This window comes from Protopterus annectens, chromosome 4.part0 (genome assembly GCF_019279795.1).
Source record: "Protopterus annectens isolate FY-2018-M chromosome 4.part0, PAN1.0, whole genome shotgun sequence".
NCBI lineage: Eukaryota > Metazoa > Chordata > Ceratodontiformes > Protopteridae > Protopterus > Protopterus annectens.
In genome coordinates this window covers 232,285,582-232,312,359 of record NC_056733.1, presented here as the reverse complement: position 1 = coordinate 232,312,359, position 26,778 = coordinate 232,285,582, and the positions used below count along the sequence as shown (strand labels likewise).

The window sequence follows — 26,778 nt, the reverse complement described above, 5'->3', positions numbered from 1 at the left end:
TTATGATATAGACCCGTTAAGATGGGTGGCCATGGTGATCTTTATTTGAACCAGGGTATGATTATTAACTAAATTAATGGAAAACAAATTTCAAAGTAAAAGCAGTGAGTTTGATTATATTAAGATGGGGATTTGTCTTTTGTAAGTGAGTATGCCAGTTGTGCTTTAGTGATGGCAAAGGATAATGATGTTCAAGGTATTCAAGAGATGTTTATGGTTAAGGAAAAATATTAGGGTTCTACATTCCCTATTAGTTATTCTTTTCAGTTGCTGAGGAGATATTTTGGTTGAAGCAGAGCTGTGATCTGCACTGGTAGAGAATGTAAAGTAGATGCTTCTTAAGTACATAAGAAATTATGGTATGAATAAAGAAGATATGGTATATTACTTGTTATGCAATGACAAGCCATTAACATTTAAAAACATGCCCTCTGGTCAGCCCAACCAGCGTGCACATTGTAAATCGAGCATATACCAATAGAAAAGAGTCTGGTCGCCCAGCTGTCCAGTTTTTTGAGCTTTTTTTTTAAAAAAAAATCATAAAGTTTGTTTGATGATATGGGCAAGTGCCGACATAGCCAGCTTGAGTTTTGTAATGATATGTCCTTTGAATATCAAAGTGATTTGTACAAGATGCTTGTGTTACAAATGTATTAGAACTGTATGTCATTTGTATATCAAACTGACTTGTATAGGTGCTTGTCTTTAAAATGTATTTGTGACCTTTTATTGTGTTGAAATGTATAAACAGTGCACTATGCTGGAATGAAAAGAAATGTACATATATTATTTTAACTGAATTAAATGTATATGTTTTAATAGAGGATACTGGGACAGCAGAGGTTTACCAGCTGGCTTACTTTAAGAAAAATAAGGGAAATGTAAATGAGCTGTTAAACCTTTAAAATGGTACCCCACAGTGCCGAATAGGACCAGAGACAGTGAGTCTAGAAAATGACTTTGTTCATTAGCTCAGTAAAAAGAGGGGAAGCTCCAGGTACGGCCATAAATATTTAGATGTGTATTGTAGCCATTTATTCTAAATTCCTGTCTCAGCTTCAAAAGGGGTACTGTGAGAACCTAGAGTCAGGTGACCAGATGAGGTCATCCTGCAAGCCATCTTGGATGTTATATTCTACAGGGAGTAATCTCTGAGTATTGAGTAGCATGAACCTGACTAAAAAGAATATTTCATTGTGCCTTGCTTTATCAAGTAAGTTATTAAGGAATAATAATTATCCTAGATTCAGTCATGAATATAGTGAAGCTTATTTTTTTTATTTGTATGAGTCTGTCCATCAGTGTTATTTTCAATATTTCCTGTGATTTGAACTTTGTGGTTTACTGTAAATATATATTTAGTATTTTCTTGTTCTTTTATTTACATTTGTTTGCCGGGAAAGTCTGACTGGGATAAGACCCATTTTTAGTGGAGGCCGGGGGAGAAAAAGCTCCGCATGTAGAGATTATACAAAACTTATGTAAGAAATTATACAAAAAATATACAAGACATACAGTGCACCAGAAATTGCATTCTATGGTATTATACTTGACATTTGTATTATACAATCATATTTTTTATAATTTTATTATTAAATGTATTTATACTTTTCATTGTGGCTGGTGCATTTTAAAAAATATTTAAGCTTTGAGAGTATTTACACATATTTATTTGGTGACAACTCTAACCACTTCTGAAAGCCTTGCTGTGTGGTCAACATTACCATTTCTGTTAATATTTACTTTGGCATAGTTGGATATCCTTTTTAGAGCCTTATAGTAACTGACTGGTGGCAGTGAATCTGCCTTATAGCCTGGGCAAAGTCGGTAGTGTAGGTGATCTGTGCCAGCCTTTCCCTGGGGTGTGTGTGTGTGTGTGTGTGTGTGTGTGTGTGTGTGTGTGTGTGTGTGTGTGTGTGTGTGTGTGTGTGTGTGTGTGTGAAAATTTAAATCTCAGAATGTGTGTGTTAGCTACTTGGGGCAGGGACACTAGGCACTGGTTCCACAGTGTCAGTGGGAGACTTACTAGGGACCTGGGGAGAGGCAGATAGAGACACCTAGACTCCAGGCTGAGTGTGTGCCCTGTGTGCTCTTAAGGGAAATTGTGCTTGGTGCAGAGAGCTGCATCTGGAAGTACTGAGTGTATCCATTTGTATTCCAATTGCACATCCCTCTCCAGTGTCAGTGGTGAAGATTCAGGCTCCTTGATTACTGGCCCAGCATAGGGATATCACAGTTATGAATAGCTGTGCCTGACCTTCTGGAAAACATTGTAGAGTTGAAGAGACTGACAAGTCTCTAGTCTAGAAGTTAATGAGATCAGAAGAAATATCTAGGAAGTGGAAGAGATGAGGCAGAAGAAGGAAGATAGACCTGTAGATAATAGAAAAAATCCTGAGGTATTTCACCACTGCCATTGAAAGAGAGAACATAGGGGCTTGGGTTGACAAGTGTATTTGGATGCATTGTGTTTAGAAGTGCTTTTCTGACTATAGACCTTAGTTGTGAAGAAGCTTTCATGATGAGATTACTGCATTTCCATTGAAGCAGGCTCTGGGTCTGGCTCTCAGGAGCTGTTCAAGGCCATTGGTAAACCAAGAACAGGAACTGCACTGTACTTTATGAAGCTTAATGGAATAAATAATATAGAAAGATAATTTTAAAGATGGTGAGGGCTTTATTGACTTTTGAAATGCAATAATGAGTATGTCAGTATACCAGGTTTAGAAGGGAAGGAAGTGACACCTCACTGGTGTCACAGTTAAGAATTCCCTTTAATTTGACCTAGATGGACTCTTGCTTCCTTGAAAAATCTTGACTAGGTGATTGGATTGTTGTTGGGAAGGATGCTGAACACTGAACATCTGTCTGAGATTTTATTAAGAACTGCATTTAATTTAGATTGTTGTCAGTCATTATACATACTCATATGAGTTTCTTATGGGGTCTCTGTTTGTGTTGACTGAAATTCCACTCTCTCCGAAACGTTCACGTACTGTAGAAACATTACATCTCTGCACCATGATACTACATGTAGCCTGACTGTGTGTGTGGAGGCCTAACTTCAGAAGCAGCCCTTCTGAAACAGTTGTATAGAAAAAATGTATGTATGTAGGTAGCTTTGTGAGTAGTTTGAGTCTGGTTCTTCAAGACATATTTCAGTCACTGGCACATGCCTCATCAACCACATAACGAAAATGTATAGTAATGTATAGAAAGCATTTTACAGGGGACACAACCCTCTTCCTTTCTTTTTTATGCAAGTTGATGTGGCTTTGGTGGTAGTATGTTCAAATATCATTGATGTGGAGACAGAGCCTTCACACTGGTGAAGTACAGACCCCTACAAAAAAATGGAATTATATTTAAAACAACTATCTCACAGCATTCTATAGGACAAATAATATGGTCTGTGATAGGTTGGACTTGGAGTAGTAAGCTTTGGTAAGGCAAAGTGAACTTGCTGCTTAAAGGGTGGTTTGCAGTACTTTGCTAGAACTTATTTTGTTGACATTTTTATAAGCAGAGAAGTAGACTTTGAATTTAAAGGCTGTCCGTGCAGTGGCTGTTTTTCAGGAGATGACTGCACCAAGACCCATAGTGCTAATCAGACATGCTTCAGGTGTTGAACAGCACTAGGCTCCTCAAACTTCACAGCAAAGGCAGGTTACAATGGCCGAGTCAGAGTATGCTGACACATGCAAGGTAGTGCCATGTAACTACAGTAATGGCAGCATAACAGCCACCAGATAGATCACTGCATGTGTGCTCAGCAAAGTGCCAACCATGTTCATACTGTAGATAGAAGGAAATGGTGAACATAAAGGGGAGACCAACAAGCAGAGGGAAATGACAGTGGTAACCATAAGGTATGAATAGTGATGGGGTGGGGGTTATTTATTGTATTTTTTGAGAGGCAGAAAATTCCATTTGTTATATGTACAAAAGAAGGGTATGTTAGGAAAGGTATTGAATTATGGCTGTTGATGGGGTGGAGAGAGAAGGGCAGGTAGCAGGAACAGACAGAAAAACATAAAATACAAACTCATATAGGTGCTATACACACAGAAGGTGGGGATGGTAGTTATTGGACACAGAGTGGTTGTGAGGAGGGTTGGACAATGAACAATGAATTGGGAACGACACAGAAGGAAAACATCAGTATGTGGATACAGGAGGATCCTGGCATCGTTGGATGCTACACCGGCCCAGAGGGTAACAAGCCTAGGCATCGTAGGTTCATAGGTGTGTACTAGGCTAATGGCCCTGGAGCCTTTACAAGCCTGGTCCATAGGATTACCCTGGCATCATGCCACCCGACCTTAGTTCCCAGTGACTCTGTCGAGTAGAGCCACTGGAGTGATCCCCGAGGTGACTTTTCTGTTTCTCATCCACTCATCAAGATTTCTCGTGAAGAGGGCCAGTGAGGTGCTCTGTTTGACATGTATGGGAAGTCTGTTCCATAGCATGGGCAGTCTCTGGGTTATGAACCTGTCCCTCCAGCACGTTCTCTTGATTGTAGTAATGAGGTTGAGGTCTCTGGAACGTGTGGTGTAGAGGAATTGGGATTTCTTTAGATGTAGCATTTCTAACAGAGCTGGGTCAGACATGGCTTTGTTAGTCAAGCAGAGATCGCCTCTAAGTAGGCGATATGAGACAGAGAATAGTTGGAGTTTTTTGAGTGTGTCCATATAGGACAAGTGTTTAATGCCTAGGATCCTCTGTGAGGTACTTTTTTGGCCTCTCCAGTTGTTGCAGGTGTCTAGTGAGGTACATGCCAAATGGGGCATTGTACTGTATAATTGGCCTAATGAGGGAAGAGTAGAGGGAGACAATGACTTCTTTCTTCCTGGATGCAAAACCCTTAGTAATGAGATGTGCCACATAGAAGGACTTTCTGACCACAGTGGCAATGTGGTGGTCAAAAGAAAGGTTGCTGCCAACCTGTGTTCCCAGATCTCTTATAATGCCTTCTGTGTTCAGTGGACTACCATCGATGTGGTAACTCATGGGAACTGGGTTTTTCACAAAGGGGATGACGACACATTTTTTGGCATTGAGCTTAAGGAAATAGTTCTGACACCAGTCGTCAGTCCCAGTGAGACCTTTCTGTAGGATGTCAGCATCACTTGGGGAGTTAATAATGGCTCCCAACTTGCAATCGTCTGCGAATTTTGTCAGCCAGAGTCCCTTCGTGTTAGCCTGGACTTCTGAGTAGTAGATACCAAACAGGAGAGGACCCAGGACCGATCCCTGTGGGACTCCACTCGTGACTGGTCGGCAGTCTGACTTGGATTCAGCTACTTTCACACTGTGGGTTCTGTCTGAGAGTCAGTTTGCAACCCACCTAGTGATATAGGGGTTGATGCCTAGCTTAGTGAGTTTTTCTAGGATTCCTGAGTGGGGAATGGTATCGAAGGCCTTGGCCAGATCAAGGTAGGCTGTATGAACTACCTTGCCTTCATCTACAGCTCTGTTGACTGACTCAAAGAAGTCAACCAAATTGAGCAGGCATGCTCTACCCTTCAAAAAAAACAAACTGTGTGGGATCCAGAGTTTGGAGATTCCCTATATCCTTGTTTATTAGGTCTATGATGATGCGTTCCATAGCTTTGCATATCAGATTTGTCAGGCTAATGGAGCGATTGTTCCCAGGGTCTGTAGTCGCTCCTCCTTTGTGGAGAGGGATGACGATAGCAGTGCGCCATTCGGTAGGGACAAAGCCTGATGTGAGGCTGTGATTGAACAGAACACACAGGTGAGGTGCCAGTTCACTCTGTAGTTCATGTAGAACACAGCCAATGATATTGTCAGGTCCCATAGAAGCTGTATTCTTGGCCTTGGACAGTGCTGTTTTAACCTGTGCAGCAGTAATACTGGGTGCCTGGCAATCAACTGGTATTGTGATTGGTCCTTTGGGGGGAGAGAGGAGTAAAGTTGGCACTGAATCTGTCGGCCTTTATATTGGCAATATCTGTCTGCTCGGTATAGGAGGTACAATTGTGCAGTAGCTCAGAGCAAATCTGGGTATTGCCATGCAGATTCTTTACATAATTATAGAAAGCCATGTGGTTGCCTTTACTATCTGCTGCAATTCTGTTTTCATAGCTAGCTTTAGAGGATTTGATGAGGGATCTCAACTTTTTGTTGAGGCTAATAAGGGAGTTTTTCCAGTCTTGGGACACCTTATTCTGTATCAGTTTACTCCTTCTGTTGTAGAGTTTGTTTATGGCAGGGGACCACCAGATTGGCTTTCTTTTTTTTGGAGGAGAGCGTCTTGGTTCTATTGGGTATGGCGAGATCCATGCATTTGTGTAAGTGTTCGTACAATGCACTCGTGTATGATTTGGCGGTCGTGCAACTATTCTCCATTTGCATGGATACTGTGAAGTTTGCCACCTCTGTTTTTAGGAGCCCAAAGTTAGCTTTGGAGAAGTTTTTTATGGTGGTTACCTTTGTGGAGTGTGGGTGGGTGGGTGGGTGGGAGAGATGTGGATTTCCAAGGTGATTAGTTTGTGATCGGATCTAACCAGGGAGGAGTTGATTATTGGTGTAGAGCAACGGTCGCCCATGTTAGTAATGACCAGGTGAAGGATGTTGCTACCTCTAGTGGGGATAAGAACGACCTGGTCCAGGGCATTGGAATTAATGAATTCCAGGAAACGTTGGGCAAGTGTATTGGTGCATGAGTAGTTTTCCCAGTTAATGGAGGGGTAGTTAAAGTTGCCCAGTATGAGAGTGTTAGGTTGGACCCTAATGTTTTCCAGTGTGCTTAGGAATGTGGAGTGTGAGTCTTGGGAAATTGTTGGGGACCTATAACAGACTACGGCCTGAATCGCTGTCTTACCCAATGTTAGCTGTACCTGAAGTATCTCTGATGCATTATGTTGGGCTACCAGTCTGGAGGTGTACACATCCTTTATGAATATGGAAACACTACCGCCTTTGGAGCTTCGGTCCAAGTTCTGGGGCAGGAAGGTGTGGAATGAGTTTTAGTCTGGTAGTGCAGGGTGCTTTCTGCTGCCTTGAGCCAGGTCTCTGTTACAGCACAAATGTCAATGTTCTCCATTTTAAGGAGTGCTTCAAGCGAGTGCATTTTGAGATTTAGACTTCTAGCTTTGAGCAGCATTGACCCTCAGATTGCATTTGTTTGTATCTGTTACGGTGGTAATTTGGTCTTTGGAACACCACCTAAAATCAGTAACTTGAATGGGTGATGTTATGGGCCACTTGCACTCCTGTTGACATGAGGAAATCTGCTTGTTTTTTGAGTACAGAAACCATGCCAGAAGGCACTGTATTTTGTTGAGGCTGGCATCCAGTTGCTAGATTACCTTGTCAGGCATCAGCCCTGCAACTGACGCTGAAAACTTAGAGCAGATTCCTCTGGCCCGCTATCAGAAGAGGAGCCTCTACTGTTCCACCCCACCCCATCCCCCAAGATGTGGGCATGGCGGCCTCCATCAACCCTTTCAGGTCACCTCCACCAGTGAAATTATCATCCTCCTTTTGCTGAGAGAATAACTTGTTGGCCATTGACGACCCAGCACCAAGACACATTGGTCAGTGTATCCTGTGATGACTGAGGTCACACATTCTCCTTTTCCACACCTAGACATGCAGAAGGGCAACACGATGGGACACAAATTATTACATACTAATGCTGCAAACACAGTTACAGTTGTATGGTGGACTGGCTTATAAATTATATATACCCCTTTGCCTGGAAAAGTGGTTCAAGATTCTATGACACACAGTCATATTTAGCTGTTACTTCTTTGCTACAAAAAACATAAATATGCACTTCTAGGTGTAGATGCACAACATTTAAGGTAGTAGAAGACAGTAGTACAGAAAAAAAGTTTACAATAGATTTCATACAGTAGTGCAGAAAAAAATGCTTACATTATTGTCTCTTGTCTCTTCCATGTACCTGTGCCTCCCACTGAATTGTGTGTTACTAGCCCCTGGCCATCTCTTCTCCTTTATAAGCTACAAGCAGCCATGTCAGTATGCTTGCCGAGGAATTTACAACTTCCTTCTGTGTTTTTTTGTAAAACACTTTCTGAAAGGAGGTAGAGTTCACCACATTTACAAGTTACTAATGTCTGGGATCTTAACTTTTGGCTAGAAATATTATCCATGTCTTCCTTGCAACTTACATATTAAAATACTGTTGCTCATAGTGTCCTTGAAAAACAGTTTTCCCTGAAATCACAAAAAACAACTGGAGACAAATCAGCAAACTTCACCACTTGATTATTGAAAGGAATTATAATATAGACTGAGCGCTTTTGTCTTGACTACATCCAAGACTTCATCAGAGTGATGAACTGCCGTAGTTGAGATCTATTTATGTTGAAACAACATCCAATCAAAACTCAGAAATTAGCATACTTAGTGTTATGTCATTCAACAACTTAAGATGATAAACAGTTAAAATTGTGAATAAAAAACAGGCTTTCATGTCTGAAATCATAACTGTTTAAAACTGGCATGGAAATATAACAGTATAAAAGGCACCAAGCCCGCAAAATAAATAACCGTTTGTAAATAAAATACACTATGTAAAAAATGTTTAAAATTGTGTGTATAAGATGAGATTTGAACACTACATCATACAGTAGCAGCCTTCCTCTTCTAATTAAGGAAACAGTGTCATTAATACCAGGAGCAGTCTAGGCATTTAGCCTCAATTGCCATGTTAACTCTTTAAATTCAAGAAGAGTTTTTAAATCACCACAAAAATTAGAAGCTACTACTCTGTTAACATTTCTTGAATCTAGAGCACCCAGTATTGTACCAAAGCAAAGCATTAGTGGTTTTCTTTTTTCTAATATCATATATGTGTTCACAGATTATTTCCTTGTATTTTCTGTTCATTTTTCTCCACATAAAAAGCTTTACAGGAGCCCTAGGGCACATGTCATCCACTGATCCAGTGGTTCCTTTTGTCAGATTCCATATGTGGAACCTACAGTGGTATGTGAAGTCAGTTTGGCTACAACACTATCACCCTCTGGGCTTTCCCATTCCTCTCTTGCAGTATCTAAGCAAACCAGTTATTCTTGGATTTCTAAGGCCATTTGCTTTTGTTATACTTTCCATAGCAAGCAAAGTACCTCCAATTGCAGAAAAGGTAAGAAAATAGATTACACTGGTTAGGACACATGTTCAGAAAAGCAGAAGACAATCTGGTGAAGAAGAATTGAGACACACAGGAAGAAGGTAAGAGGAAACAAGGACATCCAGCAAAGAGGTGGATGGATTGTGTGAGAAAAGATCTGCGACAGTCAGGCATGAATGATGAAGAAACCAGGAGTGAGGCATTGAATCGAGAGAGATGGTGACAATTAACATGATGCCCCGATCTCATGCAGAAAATGAGAAGGAGGCCGATGATGATAGATACATTTTGGAAGCTGCTGCTACTTTGTCTTCTTTGCATACTTTTCCTAAGAAAGGAATTTCTATGCTGGATCACATATATCTCTCAGAATCCAGGTTCTTCCCTTTGCAGAACCTTCTCCTGCTCAGGAGCTGTTTAAAGAGGCTCTACCCCTAGCCTAGGGGGCTTATTACAGTCACATCAGAATTCAGGGGATTTGGTCATCACATGAGGTAAAAGATCATGTCAACATCAAGGAAGAGAAAGCTCTTATCATGGCTATTCAGACTGTGCATTTTTTTGGACTCTGGGTCCACTCAGAGTTTTCACAGAAAAACACCACTGTCATGTGGTACATAAACAAGGGGGAACAAAGGCTTACCGTCTTTGCAGACTAGCTGTCATAGCATGGGACTTTGCCATTCACCTTCAGTTGAATCCTCAGGTGGTCTGTAGTCCCACAGAATGCAGTGTTGTGGCAGACTAAACAGATCCTCATGAATGGATGCTTCACAGATATTTTTTTCCTGGACATCATACATTGGTGGGATACACTTCAAGTAGATTAATTTGCCTCCCCTCAGAACAGGCAGCTTCCAGGTTCTGTTTCAGAGTGCTGAGTCTTGTGACATGGAATTTAGACACCATGCCTTTTTCTTAGAAAGGGATATTCCAGTATGGGTTTTCCTGTTTACCTCTATTGCCGAAGGTCCTGCACATGATGATGTGGAAGAGGCCCAGAATCTTGTTGATGGCTTCCTTTGACCTAGAAATCATAGGTTTCCCTTCTTTTTCACTTGGCCAATGGTAGTCATCACAGGTTGCCCCATTGGATGGATGGATTCTCACAAGAGAAGGACTCTCTAATTCACCCTCATTTTCTTACGCTGCAATTGATTCTCAAGGTGCTAAGATTTTGATTCCTTTTGGGCACCAGTTTTCTGAGGATGTGCTACAGGTTTTGCAGGAGGCCAGAAGACTGACTACTAGAAAATCTTATGTTGTGAATTGTGAAAGGATTTCTTCTTGGTGTCACAAAAATGAACAGGACCCTTTTTTGGTGGGTATTCTTGCTTTATTCTTGCTGTTGTTTCTTTCTTATGCATGTTGCTCAGTTGTAGTCTAGCATACTATTCTGTTAAAGCTCATTTGTCAACCATTTCTGCTTGTCTGCCTTTGGATCAGCCACTCTTTTTGAGGTTTGAGGTTATAAAGTTTCTCAAATACATCCTTTATATTAGGCCTCTAAGAAAACCCATTCCTCCTTCTTGGGGCCTTAACTTTGTTGAAAAATTGACTCAGCCATCCTTTAAATAGCAGCTTCTTCTTGTTTCTTAAAACTGTATACCTGGAAAACAGTCTTGTTGGTGGCTCTAACTTCTACCAAGAGAGTCTTTGAATTTCAGGCCTTTATGGCAGTTCCTCCTTAGAACCACTCCATCTTTTATGCCTAAAGTAGTCAGTGATGTGTCTGTCTTTGAATCATACCATCCATCTTCCTTTCTCTTTCCTTCTCCTCAAATAGCAGTGAGAAGATTCTCCATTCTTTAGATTTGCATAGACAGCTCAAGATATTATTTAGACAAGACTAAAGATGTTAGGAAATTTGAGCAACTTTTTGTTCCTTTCGGGACAAGAAATTGAGTTTAGAAGTTTCTGAGCAAACTATTTGTTCTTGAATTTCTAAGGCCATTTGCTTCTGTTATTGTTTTCATGACAAGCTGCTACTTACTTCTGTTCTTGCTCATTCTACTTGGGTGGTTGCTTCTTCTGTAGCTTTCTTTATGGTCTTAATGCTAGATCCATTTTGGAAGCTACTACTTGGTCTTTTACGTATACGTTTACTAAGAGCTACAAGTTTGATGATGTTTCAAGGGACGAGCAAATTTAGCTAGGTCCATCCTCCATGGGTTTTTGGAAGGTTCCTCATTTCTTTCTTATTCCTGCCATCTTTTACATTAGCTCTAGTGTTCTCCCTGATGTATGCAATAATGCAATTGTGATTAAGGAAAGACAATGTACAGTTGTGTAAGAACTTACCAGATGTCCTACTTATCACTGCTGCATTAGTCCATCTCTCCCTCCTTCCACCTGTTGTTTTTTTTTTCTTTTCCCTCTGGCTTTCTTTTTTCCTTCCTTCTTTCTTTCTGGATGCAAATATAACATCTTTTCTTCATTTTCAGCTGCTCCTGTTCTTCCGAGGCAGTTCAGTCCTGAAGATTTGGCACTTGTGTATCAAGTGTGTACCATACACCTTGAACTTAGGACACACATCTGACGTATGGCACTTGAGTGAGCCCAGGCTTTGGTGTGCTGGCCGGACATATGGCTGTCTTCGGCTGGATATCCCTATTGTAGGGAATGCTGCAAGAGTGATAAGTAGGACATCTACAATTATAGTAAGTTCTTGCACAACTGTACTTTTTGATGGGGATTACAGTGCTGTAGATAGTTATTTATGGATAGATGAGGGTATATATTTGAAGGTTAAGTGTCATATCTAACAGATTTAGCTGCTCAAGGCCCTCTTCTGCAGCTTTAGTGGCAGTAGATGCAATGATTGGGTATAAGCTTTTCTGCAGCTGAGATTTGTAGAATTAGTCTGTGATTATGATTAAACTGTGTACTCACAAGAAACATTGTCTTCTGTACTGATTAGAACCATATGCCAAAGTTAGAAGCTTGTGCAATGTACATGAGGACTGCACTGTTTGTATCATAATTTGTTCATAGAAGTAAATTCATTAAAAACAAGAAATAAAGAGTCTTACAAAAATAGAAAACTGAAGGGAAAGAAAAAACATGTATTGCTGTCTTGTAATTTTCATAGGTTGCAAATCTACAAGGACCTACGGGATGAGCTTGCAAAAGCAAAAAATTTGCAGGGTATTGTGGATGTGAACACACGGCTGAAACTCAAGTGCAAGGTAAGGAACAGCTGATCAGGCCAGATGACTGCTGGTGATTTTGTCGTCCTTATGTTATCCAAGTCTAAGTTGTGTCAAGTAGTCCTCTGATGCAGTGTTGAGGTTGTTGGGAATGAGTTTATGAAAAAGCTGAACATCTTCTCCGGTTCCTTTAGAGAAAGAACACTCAGAACTCATGTGAGAAAACAAGAAATGAGTTTGTTATAATCCTGTTTTTCCAAGGAATTGTTTTGCATGGTGTGAATAGTTGATGAGGTGCCATACTCGCCTTTTTCCAAGGCATTGTTTTGTATGGTATGAGGGGTAATGGCTTAAGAGCAGGGTGTAATAGTACAAAGTAGCCCTTCAGACAGTTACCAGCTGTTTATTGTATTTTTCAGATTGAAGCTCAGGAAATTACAAAAAATGCCTCACTGCTTCTGATGTTATATATTCAATGATTCATTCATTTCTTTTTTGTATTTGTTAACTGGCATAGCACAGTGACCTCACTTCATAAAATGCAGTAAAAAAAAAATAATTTGAGTAAGACGATTTACAAGATAAGAAGAAATCAGTACAGATTGTTGGAACTGTGTGATATAGAATAAGAGGGTTGCTGCACATATAGGACCACTTATACAAGATATATATATGGGTCTACTTCATTTGATCGAATGACCATTTGACCGAAACCCATTTGATTGAAATTTCATTTGATCGAAAACCAGTATTGAAGGCATAAATCTCAGATTTGTCCCCCTCCCCAAATGTCGTGCCACCCTGGAGTTGGTATATATAGTTAGGGGTGTGTGGGGGGCAAAGCCCCCCACCTAGTTTCCTTTAAAAGAAGAAAATAACACAAAAAGTACAGATTTTAAATGAAAATAGGTTGGGGGCTTCACTGCCGACACACCCCCCCCAAGTATATATACCAACTCCAGGGTCGCATGACATTGGAGAGGGGGACAACTCACTGTTATTTTCCTTGAATACTGGTTTTTGATCAAATGAAATTTCGATCAAATGCGTTTCGGTCAAATGGTCTTCGAGACCCATACAGATATATATATATATATATATATATATATATATATATATATATATATACACACACACACATATATATGTGTGTATATATATATATATATATATATACATACACACATATATATGTATATATATATATATATATATATATATATATATATATATATATATATATATATACACACACACATATATATGTATATATATATATATATATATATATATATATATATATATATATATACACACACACACACACACATATATATATATATATATATATATATATATATATATATATATATATATATATATATATATATATATATATATACCCAGTTCTATTTACAACTAGTAGAACTGAGTCTAGACAATTTGCTTCCATGCATAGATCCATTACTATTGGTGTCCTACCCTGGTAAACAAAAAAAACGCGCATTCACAAATACATAGCTGTGTATGTATGCATATGACACTATTTCTGTCCATTAACAATGAGTAAGTGAAAGGTTTTCACAGCTGATACACCTTTGTGGTAGAACGGAGAACTGACATAGAAATATCAAAGCAAATAGAGGTGTTTAAGAAGTTTGTTTTACGTGTCATATCTTGAGATTACAAAATAGAATTCAAAACTTCCCTCCTTTCTTGAGAATGATTCTCATCCAAGTGGATTAGGTTGATGTGACCTTGCCCCCTCATCCTCTACAGTGTGCTTCTGGTCCAAGGGACCGTAGAAAGGGTCCTTCTTATGGGTGCAGAGGAGGGGATATTATTTCAGACACCACCTAGTGATAAGAAAGATGGTCCCTGGAGGCCTTTATTGAATCACTTTAAATTGAATTTAAAATGGATGGGGCAGTGAGACACCCGCAGCTGTTCCTCACTGTATGATCCCTCCTTTGCTAATGAAGTTTACCACAATCCCTCCTTCAGCTAATGAAGTTTACCACAAATTGACCTGTGACCCCATGTATTTTTTTCAGAAACAGTTGAATGACCGTCTGGGAAGGAAGGTGAAAGAATCTTGGGTCATTCCATTTGTGGAGCCCATTGTCAAGGATGCCACACATGCATATTGGAAGCAAACTGATGTAACATCATCGTCTCCTAAGAAGTTTGCTCTGCTCTGTAAGGCCATTGTTGACTAGAATGAGGTCCTGACCAAGCACCCTAGAGCACACTTCTCTGTAGTCCTTTTGGTTCACTATAGAACCCAGAAACCACAGCACCTTGCTGCCTGACAGGGAGTCTGAAGCTTTGAGTAGGGGTGGCAAGAGGGTTTTATCCTGTGCATCACTGGGCCCTACATCCTTCAACTAATTTTCTCATATGTTCAGGTCATAGTCCTTTCTGTTAAATCAAGTGCTAGAAAATCTTTAAGTTCTTCCTGAGTTTGGGTTTAAGGAGGATGGTTAATTCATGGCATCTACAGTGGGCTACCTTCTGCAATTTTAATTGTGTTAGCACTATGATTATGGTGACAGGCTTTGATACATGCTTGCATAGTACTTAGTGGCTTGACTTTACACCCTTCACAGAAAGATCTCTCACAAGCCATCCTGTATGCTTCCTTTTGGGAGGAGATCCTTTTTACCCGTGCTGTACAGGAGTCAGGCTTAAGATTTCCAACAGATAATACAAACTATTGAAGGCTTCTATTAGCATGCCCCTGGGAAACTCTTACTTTGCTTGAGGAAGCCTATATGATTTGTCCCCCTCTGGCACCTTCCAGATTGCTTTCAAACTAAGAAAAGGGAAAAAGCTCCCTTGTTGACTAAAGAGGACCCTTAGTCAGTCAGTCCCACTTTCACTACTCCAGCTGGATTGACCAGCACATACACCTATTCCTTACTCCTGCATTTACTACTCTAGCCCTGCCCCCGTTTATCGAAACTGTCCCTCCAACTTCATATCTCATACCATACTGCTATTACCACACACTAATTTTCCCCTCACCTAACCAACTCATCACACGTTTCTTGTATTTCTCTTCATCCCATCTGTCATTCTGTCCCCACCTCTGTTGCCTTCTTCTTCAACTCCTACCCTCCCTTTTTTCTATGGTGCCTACAATTCCACTCTCTGTATCCTGTCAGCTAGTAATTCATCCTTGTAACCACACATTTCTCATTATAGCAAGCTTCTGATTTATTCACAACTCTATTTTCATCTTTACACATTGAGTTAAGCATGTTTTACAATCCCATCTGTAACATTCTAGTATCAAACTGTTCCCTTTTGCAGGTATTTTATAACTCCATATATTAGTGGGTTGTTCTGCAGCTGTTATATGCTGCAGAAAAACTTTTCTCTTGTGTGTATTTTATGACCTCGTGTACTTCTTTTTGAGTGTACTTTGACCTTGCATACTTACGGGTTTCTTTTCAAATTTCAGTGTACGTACTTTATCTCCTGTTATATTTGTGTCCATCCTTTAAAATTTGCTTGAAACTATTATTTTATTTTCTGTTATATTTGTGTATATCCTTTAAAATTTGCTAGAAATTGTTAACATTAACATTGTCATTCAGATCCCAGATGGCGACTCATCAGTGGGTCATGAGTTTGCTGCCTTGAACCTGAGATTGTGGTATCTCATAGGACAGAGACCTTAATTTTTATAGGTTCATAGGTTCATACTAGGCTATCTGCCCTAGGGCATTTATAAGCCTAGCCAGAGTGTGTTTGGCTTTTGCCACCCATTTTAAATGAATTTTGCTATGCCCTTTTTGAGGTTAGTATACTGTGCCTCTGTCTAACAGTGACACAGAAGTGATACCCGGGGTAAACCTACTATCTCCCATCCACTCATCAGGATTCCTCTTGAAGAGAGTCAGTGAGGGACTCTGCCTAACCTGGACTGGGATTTTATTCCAGAGTGAAGGGAGCCTCTGGGTTATGAATCTGTCCCTCCAGCATGCCCTATTTATTTCAGTGGTTCAAGTCTCTCGAGCGCGTAGCTCGATGGGATTTGGATTTTCTGAGGTGCAGCATGTCCATTAATTCCGGGTTGGACATGGCTTTATACATCAGGCACAGATCGCCTCTGAGCAGGTGGTATGCCACTGAATAGAGCTGGAGTTTCTTTAACCGGGCAGCATATGGCATCTGTTTGAGCCCTTTAATCCTCTTGGTGAGGTACTTTTGGGGTCTTTCCAGTTGCTGCAGGTGTCTGGTAAGGTACATCCCAAAAGGGGCATTGTACTCAATTATGGGCCTGATGAGTAATGAGTAAAGAGGCACGATGACCTCCCCTGATCTAGATGTGAATCCCTTCATGATTAGGTGGGCTGTATAAAATGTTTTTCTAACCACTTTGGCCACGTGGTTGTCAAATGAGAGATTGCTATCAATCTGGGTCCCCCGGTCCCTAATTACTTCTTACGTACTTAATGGATTACCACCTATGTGGCAATTTGTGGGCACTTTGTTTTTGCCAAAGGGGATGACTATACACTTTTTGGCGTTTAGCTTGAGGCTATGGCTCTGACACCAGTTGTCTGTTTCTATGAGGCTCTTTTGCAGGATGCTTGTGTCGGCTGGAGAGTCAATTATGGCGCCCAGTTTGCAGTCATCTGCGAACTTGATCAGCCACAGTCCTTCTGTGTTAGCCTGTACCTCCGAGAAATATATACCGAACAAGAGAGGTTCCAGGACTGAGCCTTGTGGGACGCCACTTGTAACTGGTTTGGAGTCTGACATGGCTCCAGCAATTCTAACCTTGTGGGTTCTGTCCTTGAGCCAGCTTGCAACCCATCTAGTGACATAGGGGTTTATATTTAAGCTGGTGAGCTTATCTATAATGCCCGAGTGGGGTATTGTATCGAAGGCTTTTGCAAGGTCCAGGTAGCCTGTGTGGACCACCTTCCCCTCGTCAATGGCCTTGGTGACTGTTTCAAAGAAATCAACCAGATTTAAGAGGCAGGATCTGCCCTTAACAAAGCCGAACTGGGTAGGATCCAGTGTCTGTAGGTCCCAAATATCTTTATTTATGAGGTCCATGATGATCCTTATGGGGCGATAGTTTCCAGGATCCATTGAGGCACCACCTTTGTGGAGAGGGACCACTGTTGCTGTACACCACTCTTTGGGTACATATCCTGTAGTAAGGCTGAGAATGAACAGTAGTTTTATGTTTGGGTTTAGTTCTTCTTGGAGTTCATGTAGGACGCAGCCCGGGACACCGTCTGGTCCCATTGATGCTGTGTTTTTTGCTTTGGCAAGGGCAGCTCTTACCTGAGCATCTGAGATGTCAGGGGGGGCAGCACTCTGCTGGGATAGATATTTGCCCTTTTGGTGGGGAAGGGGGGGAGAAGTTTGCGCTGAACTTGTCAGCTGGGATGTTGGCAATGTCTGTGGGTTCGGTGTATTTTTTGTCATTTTGGACTAATTCTGAGCATATCTGGGAATTCCCACCCAGGTTCCTAACATAACTAAAGAAAGCCTTGTGATTATCCTTAGTGTCCTGTGCAATTTTTCTCTCGAAGCTGGCCTTAGATGATTTTATGAGTGCCCGTAGTTTTTTGCTAATACTGATCAGAGATGCCTTCCCTTTTTGGGATTTTGCTCTATCATGTAGTAGCTTCCTCCTTCTATTGTATAGTTTGTTTATGGCTGGGGTCCACCAGACAGGACGCCTAACTTTGGAAGATTGGGTCTTTTTTTTATTTGGGATTGCATGCTCCATGTATTCCTGAAGGTGTTCATAGAATGCGTTTATAAAGGATTCTGCGGTCTGGGCCGTATTTTCCACAGGCCCAGGGGCTTTGAAGGATTCCGCCTCAGTTTTGAGGAGTGTGAAATTTGCTTTAGAGAAGTTTTTCACTGTGGTTTTCTGGGCAGGGGCTGGGGTCAGGATGTGAATATCTAGTGAGATTAGTTTATGGTCTGATCTTACCAGTGAGGGATACACTTCTGGTCTGGAGCATAGAGTCCCCATGTTGGTGATGATCAGGTCCAGTATGTTTTCCCCTCTTGTGGGAGTGGCAACAAGTTGTTCCATAGCATTTGAGTTTATAAATTCTAGGAACCTTCGGGCTATGGTGTAGGAGCTAGAGTAATGCTCCCAGTCTATGTTAGGGTAGTTGAAGTCGCCCAATATAATGGTGTTTGGGGAGACCTTCATATTTTGCAGTGTTCTCAGGAAGGCTGAGTGGGGTTCCTGGGTTTGGGAGGGTGGTCTGTAGCAGGCTATAAACTGGAAGGCAGTTTTACCCACTGTTAGTTGCACATGGATAGTCTCTGATGCTTCGTGCTGTGCCACCAACCTGGAGGCGTGGGTATCTTTGACGAATATTGATACTCCCCCTCCGTTTGTGGTTCAGTCCAAGTTTTGGGGCCGAAAAACATGGTATGAGGTACAAACCTGGTAGTGCTGGGGTGCTCTCGGGAGCCTTGAACCAGGTTTCTGTTACTGCACATATACCGATGTTCTCTATGCTAAGGAGAGTTTTGAGTGCGTGCATCTTGAGCTTTAGATTTCTGGCGTTGAGTAGCATTACTCTTATTTTCTTATCCCTTGTGATACCTATGGAGGTGGGTTTGTCTTTTGAGCCTTGCCTAAAAAAGACACTATGGGGGTGGCAAGAGCCTTTGCCAATATCCGAAAGCCCAGGGGTGACAGGTGCAAGCCGTCCCTAGCGAAGCATCGTGGCTTGTCGAGCATGTCATCCCAGGCAGACAGGCAATGGATCCCCTTTGAATGACACCAATACTTAAGCCAATTGTTGAAATTGATCATCTTGTCTTCATATTGTGGCATCATTCTTGGTGAGGGTAAGATGCTACTCAAGGTCAGGGTCATACCGGCCTGGGCTACATGCTCAGAGAGCTCCTCTATGTCTCTTTTCATGCATTCCAGGGAGGTACGTCTCAGTTCATTCACACCAGCATGGACAATGACCGAGTCATATTTGTACTTGCCTTGGAGTGACCTGAGTGCTTGTGTTATGTGGCGGATGCTAGCGCCCGACAGGCAGCTCACCGTGACCTTCTCCTTGTTCAGCCTGGTGAGCAGGACGTCAGTGTGCCTGACGGCCTATTACAAGTGTATTAGGTGTGTTGTTTAGCCTTAAGAGCTGTGACTGTTCGGCACACTGGCTTTGTGAGCTGTGTGTTGCACGTGTTTTATTTTGGGGTAGCGGTTGCTTGGGTGTCTGCTTTGGAGGTCTCTGCTGCTTAGGCAGATTTTTATTTAGAGCCTCCGAGTATGTTTTTGTGTGTTTGTGTTTGGTTTGCTGTCGTGGTAGGTCTATGTGAGACTGGAATTGTAGTGAGTGTGGTTTCCTTCTCCTCCTGACTGGTTACGCCAGTACTGAGTTGAGAGAGCTTAGCCTGCAGTTTGGCTATATGGTTGCATCTCTCACATGTGTTGGAATTTGTTGGGAGGAGGAGAGGGTTGTCTGTGTACATGAGGCAGTTGTAACATTGCCTCAAGATTCCCAGATTCACCAGCTGGACCGGAGAGGAGATTGACAACTGACCTTTGGACATGCTAGAATAGTATTGGGAATTCCTTTATAGTTGAAAAAAAGGGCCAATGGGGAACCAAGTACTCAAGGGGAGTTTGTGAGGGTGTAGTGCTTTTAATTTTTTAGTGCTGACTTATATAATTGCTTTAGCGAGCAAGTGCCAGGCTTTAGAGTGGGAATATGGTGTTTATTATGAGAACTAGATTGGTTCTAAGGGAAAAAGTGAAGAGCAGACCTTGTGGAACCGAGAATGGTTTAAACCCAATTAAGCGGCGCTGCCCAATGCTGCGCTATGCGCAAAATCTTGCAAAGCCGCGCTAAAGCGGGTTTTATACAGGGGGACTTGAAAGAGCTAGAAATTGGCCCAAAACGGCCAATAGACTACCAGATTCTTGTACTGGGAACACTCCTCCAGGGATAGATAGGCTGCTCTAAGCCCCCACTGCCACTGGTGAACAAAGAAGCCTCCCTTTATCCAAGAAAGGAAATGGGCAACACAGGAACTTTCCAAAAGTCCAGAATACAGCAAAGCCTGTATTTGGACTACTCTAGGTCAGGAAAGATGGGAAACAAGGATCATTTTTTTTTTTTTTTTTTTTTTTTTGCAACAAACAGCAGAAAAATGCAGTAAATATGTAACACAGGCTAGTGCACTTGAGTGTGTAGCCTCAAGAGGTAAATGCAACAAACAGGACAAACTTTAAATTACAAGCGCTAAAGCTGGCTTTAAAGCAGTGGGTTTAAGTTAAAGCTCCCCTGTCAGTAGTTTCTGCTTGCCTGCCCTTGACTCCTCCTCTGGCTGCTAGATATGAGGTCAAGCAATTTCTTAATGGTTTCTTCATATCAGGCCTCCCAGGAAGCCTACTGTACCTTCTTGGGACCTCAGTTTTGTGCTTGAAAATTTGACTCTGGCTCCTTTTGAGCCTTCTTCTTCAGCTTCCTTACAGTATTGTACTTAAGACTTTTTCTTTTGGCTTTCAAATCAGCCAAGAGAGTGTCTGAACTTCAGGCTCTCATTGCTATTCCTCCTGTCTTAGTTTTTCATAGAGACAGGGTCTCTCGTTATACTAATCCTCCTTTTATGCCCAAGGTGGTGAATGAGTTGTCCCTTAGTCAGTCTATTAATCTTCCTTCCTTTTTTCCTTCTCCACGGTCTGCCAGTGAGAAGGCTCTTCACACCTTGGATTTGCATAGACTGCGCAGATATTATTTGGATAAAACTAAAGTCATTTGCAAATCTGAACAGCTTTTTGTTTCTATTCATCCCAGGACTTTGGGTTTGGCTGTTTCTAAGCAAACCATCTCCTCCTGGATTTCTAAGGCCATTTTTTTTTTGTTATTCTTTTCACGGAAAATGTGCTTCCACATCAGTAAAGGTCCATTCTACTAGGGCAGTTGCCTGCTCTGGTGCTTTTTTCAAGGGTCTGGATACCAGTTCCAGACAGCTCCCTTTCTCTGTTCATACTTTCCCAAAGCATTACAAGTTGGATATTATTTCCTGGGCCAGGGTGGGCTCTGCTAGGGCTATCCTGCATGGGTTTGTAGAGGGCTCTTCATTGCCTTCCTCCTCCCAGTCTTCATCTTGAGCTCTTGTACTCTCCCTTAGGTAGAGAATATTGCAACAATGATATGGAAGGACATATTACAGTTGTGTAAAATGTTACCATAACAGTAGATATATTTCTCTCTATTGTTGCAGTATTCACTCCCTTCCTCCTACCCACCTCTGTTCTAGTTCTTCCTCTGTACTTTTCTTTCCCTTCTGCCTGAGGGGTTCTTCTGCTTCTTTTTCTTCCTGTTCTTATGTTCTCCTTGTCCCTAAGGGCATTCTGTTCCTCCAGGGGCTTTTTTTCAGTTCTGATTGCGTGTGTCCTTACGTCACATTTATGCCCATCGTCTTTCACAGCGAGCATACTTATGATGTGAGATGTCTATAAGAACTAAAGGCTTTGGTATACTGGCCGGATGTTGGGCTGTCCTTGGAAAAGTGATCACTCAGGTAACGAACAGTAAAGAGAAGGGCATCCACTGTTACTGTAAGATTTTACACAACTGTACTTTCACTAAAGGAATGTTACAGCTACAGCCACCTTGGAAATCTCTGTGAGATCCAGACCTCTAAAGCATCTGGCATCCTTTAAGATGATTTCCACATGAAAGTAGTTTCCAGATTGTCTGTGAACTAGTCTTTCATCTCCCTGTTTTAGTTACAGGGGAAGAAACCACAACAGCTCCCTTCACACTCTGAATGTGTACTTACTGGCCTATTATTCCCTTATAGGGATTTTACAGTTGTCTTCTCATTTGAAGAACATATAATGTCCTTCAGACACGAGTTTCATAACTGACAAACTTCCCCTTTTGCTTTTTGAACCTGTGAAATATTATGTTGCTGTTGGGTCTCAGATCCGATCTTGGCCACTTCCATAGACTTTGGCTCTGACGTTAAAGCTGCTCTCCTTACCCATAATCCTCTCTTTAGCTTGGATTACCCAGACATTGTTTGTTGCTTCAGCAATACAGAGGTAGTCGCCCGTAGCTTGGGCATGTAGGAACAGATGGTGATATTTTTTGATCTTAAGTGTAGCTATATACATTTTCCCTGTTTATCCCCCCTTTCTTTTGCCAAAAAAAAAAAGACAAACAGGGTTTTTATATTAATTGGAAAGGTTTCTGTTTTTGCTCTTGTTGTGCTGTGCATTCCTTGTGCCCTGTGTTGGTTTTTCTCTTTTCTTCTAGCCTGTACTCTTTTCTTTTTCTTTTTTTTTTTGTTTCTTTTTTCTCTTGCTACCCATTTCTTTGGGTACATCTGTTTTGCCATTATTGGTAGTGTTCCTTTCTCTGTACCATAGTTGGTGTATGATGCGTCTTCCCCTTTGTGTGCCTTTTGTTTTATTGTTGTTTCTGGCTCCATCTCCCATCAGACCCATGAGCCTACCTCTAGTCCATACCCAGCTTTTGACTCCTGCTCTGATTTGTCCAGTGGTTTTGATCTATCCTTTGGTGTCATAGCCCTCAGATTCCAGAATTTTGAGTTTACCTGTGTCAGATCCAAAGGTTTAGCCTTCATCAACTCCAGCTACATCTCTGATCCAGTCACATTAAACCTGTTAGTGCCAGAAGGATCTCAGAACCATAGCACTGGATTCAGGGGGTTGTTTTTTTTCTGATGCTCTCAGTGCCATCACTACCTCTTGAAGCCTTGGTGCTAGACAGCTCGGCTCTGACCTCCGAGTCAAGGTATGATTGGTGGGGTGCTTTTATCTGTCCTGGATAGGTACCTTAGGCTCCTATCAGGCTGGCTCTTGATTCCCCCAAGGCAAGGCATCTGCATTTGAGGTAATGGAGAGATCTTTTTCACCTCTGTGCACAAGAAATTCTTTCCCCCCCTGATCCTCCCCCTCTTCAACCGTCTGTTTTGGGCACTGAGTCTCTTCATCCTGTCCCATCAGTGCATCTGGCACAGTCAAGCCTGGAGACTGTCCTGATCCATGATTCTGATCACAGTTCTAGTCCTTCCCAGATTATCCCAGCAGTGTACCCCCTCGATAGCATATGTGCAAAAGGAGGCACTAGGATTCCTCAGAGGATTCGTTGACAGAAGACACTGACTTCAATGAAGGGGAGGGGTCCACTGGTTCTCCCCTTGAGGATGTCTCTTTCAGTAAAATACTCAAACTTTTGAGACAGAAAGGTGGCTGGTCTTTTGACCCCTCCCTTCCCTGGAGGAGTCAGTGTTTCTTGAAGCTTTTGGAACCAGCTCAGGTATGTCCTGGGTAATCCCTTGGCGAACAAAATGGTGGACCTCATCTCCCACAAGGCTTGGAAGGATCTGGATATCATGGAGCCAATGTCAGAATGACCTGACAAGTATCTGGTGATGCTAAAAGGTCATGCCCATTGGAGCAAGGGTCCCCCAGTAGATGCTATGGTGGTAGCAGCAGCCACCAAGAAGGAACTTGCTGAACAGAGTTATCTTGTCTATCCCCAAAATCCAGGGCGTAGGACAGATTTCAGAAGTGTGTTTATGCTTCAGCAACTCTCGCCCTCAGGCCACTGAACTATTTGGCACACACAACTAGAGAGGGACTTGGTTGAGGAGTTTTTCATTGCCATCTCAGGGTCCTTGTCTGCAGAGGACAAGAAGACAATCTTTTTTGCAACTGGCCATCCTCCAGTCCCTTTCGAATGCCTCCTATGAGGCTAATCTCTCATGCCTTGGAGAGAGCTTTGAGAACTGCAAGTTCAGGAATTGCTGTGAGAAGGCATACCTGAATGGCTCTTTCTGATTTGCAGAGCCTTACAAGTTGACATTCATCAGTGCTCCCTTTGATGGATCCACCTTATTTGGTCCTAAGACTAAAGAAACCCTGTCTAGGCGTGAACAGAATGGGAAGACATTATCTGCCAAAGAGATGCAGTTCTCTACCCCCTCAAAAGGACATTTTCATAGGGTCAGAGAGGAGACGAGGAAGTTATGGTTCTACAACTTGCAAGGGTCTTTCCAAGACTCCTTTGGAGACAGATCCCCCCACCTATGACAGAGAAGGGAATGCTAACAGTAGACATCACCAATATGACAGACGAGTCCTGCAACACCAGGGCTTCAAAGGTACTTTCGCTGAGATACTCTTTCAGCTCTCCTTAATGGTTGCCCAACTTCTGCAGTCTGGAGGCACCCGGGGGTGCTTATCCCTGCACCAGGAAGCCTGGACAACCATTACCAAAGAACCTTGGGTGCATAGGATAACATCCAGGGGCTGTTGCATACTCTCTTCCCTTCAGTCTCACAATCAGCCTAGAAAATTTCCTGACACTCCACCCAGTCAGAGGAAAGCAGCAGCTGCAGAAATGCAAAAACATTTTGCTAAAAAGAGTCACCCAGTGGTCCTCCCAGACCAGCAAGGATTTGGAATTTGCTTGCAGTTCTTTTTAGTGCCAAAGAAAAATGGGTACCTAAGACTGCTCTAGGTTCTCAGCAACTTCGGCAAACACTTGAAGTTCTGAATAGTCATGGTTCAATCCATTCTTCTGCTGTTGTGAAAGGATGATTGGATGTGCTCAGTAGATCTCCAGTATGTGCATTATCACATCAAAATAGACAGGCAATCCAGGAGTTATCTGTGCGTCCAGCTGGGAGCCAGTTATGACCAGCTGAGGGCCCTGCCCTTTGTCCTTACCCCAAGCCTTAGGTCGTTCACCACATGTATGACAGTGGATGCAGCTCACTTAAGACTGCTAGGAACCTGGTGTTTCCATATCTCAACAACTGGCTTGTATCTGCTGCCACCAAACCTCTACTGATTCAAGCCAGGGACTACTTGCTCCTAGTATGTCTTTATCTGGGCATCATACTGAACTACTCCTTATCTCAGCTGTTCCCCACCCAAGTCCTGGAATTCATTGGTGCTTGTCTGGCTACGAATGTGGTGGCATAGATACAAGCTTACCGCAGACAAGATTAAACACTTTGCAGAGCCAGGCATCCCACATTCTCTGTCCTCCTCCTCCTTTTCCAGCAGAGTTAGTATTGCAGCTTCATGGATCTATGTCAGCTTCCGGTCAGTATGATGACACCCCCCTGACTGCACCAATGCAGATTACAAGGATTTGCAGAGAACACACAGCCTGGTGGATCACCGCAAGAGAAGTTATAGGACCGATGTTTTACCCTTCCAACACCCAAAGCCACATTGATTACAGATGCTTTCCAACTTGGGTGGGCAGCAGCATTACTTGGGAAGGATGGTGCAAGGCACATGGTCTCATTTGGAGGTCAGTCATCACATCAGTGTCATGGAAATGAGGGCAGTCCTGTTGTTGTTTCAGGCATTTCAGGATGCTGTCCCTCCAGGGATAGTTGCTGTTCAGACATGTCTCCTCAGGACTCTCCTTCAGTGGGTTCCTCTGAGGATGGGGGGGGGTCATAATGGGTGCTGCATGCAGGGCAGGAGTGGTCCACACAGTCAGAGTTTCCATGGCGCTTTCTGTGGTGGACCTTTTCAGCGACACTGAAGGGTTGCTTGACTGCCTCTGGAGGAGTTGTGGGTCATTTGGCTGTTCACCTAAAAGCTTGGTATGCCATCACCTTGCATGCATGGGTGTTAAGAGTTTTATCCAGAGGTTATTACATTCCCTTTTCAGAGACTCCAAACTTTAGTCAAAATTGTCTCCCAGATGTGCCACCTTATCAGAGCCTGTATGCAGCTGAAAAGAGTCGTAAGCTGCTTGCAGATTGAGTCTTCCAGGAGGTCCCAGCAGGAAGGATTCAGGGTCTGTTCCAGGTTCTATTTAGTACCAAAAAAGGCCAAAGGCCTCAGGCCAGTTTGGGATTTAAGCAATCTAAATCATTTCTTGAAAAAGACCAGGTTCTGGACAGTCACAGTTCAGTTCGTCATACTTCTGAGGAGGGATGATTGGATGTGCTCAATAGTCCTCATAGATGTCTATCATCATATCAAGATAGACAGGCACTCCAGGAGGTTTCTGCGCTTCCAGCTGGGAGCCAGTCATTACCATTTGAAGGGCTTCCTGTTTCATCTCACCACAGCCCCCCCCCCCCGGGTGTTTACCAGTTGTATGGCAGTGGTCGCAGCCTGGCTCTGGCTGCAGAGATTTCAGGTCTTTCTGTACCTGGATGCAATCACATCAGTGTCCTGGAAATGAGGACAGTCCTGTTGTTACAGGCATTTCAAGATGCTGTTCCTCCAGGGAAAGTTGCTGTTCAGACATGTCTTCTCCGGCTCCTCCTTCACAGGATTCTTCTGAGGATGGGGGGTGGGGGATCATAGCCAGGGATCCCTTACTCTAACTGTGTGACCATTTAGGCATCACATTCAATTCTAGGCCTTCAGTCTATGCATATTTTAGAATTCATTGGGTGTCGCCTGAACACAATCAGTCAAATAGCCAGCCTTTCCAGATTCCATAGTTTTCAGCCTCGTGCTCAGGCCTTGTTGGT

The 26,778-nt window shown here is 42.4% G+C and overlaps 1 protein-coding gene across 1 annotated transcript in view; it reads left to right on the top strand.

Moving 5' to 3' along the window:
• DUS1L (dihydrouridine synthase 1 like) overlaps positions 1 to 26,778 on the top strand; it is a 1,030,374-nt gene that overhangs the window by 645,812 nt on the left and 357,784 nt on the right. Inside the window, exon 9 of the mRNA XM_044069730.1 lies at positions 12,219 to 12,315. Coding sequence (XP_043925665.1) covers positions 12,219 to 12,315 — 97 coding nt within the window. The remainder of the gene's footprint in view (positions 1 to 12,218; positions 12,316 to 26,778) is intronic.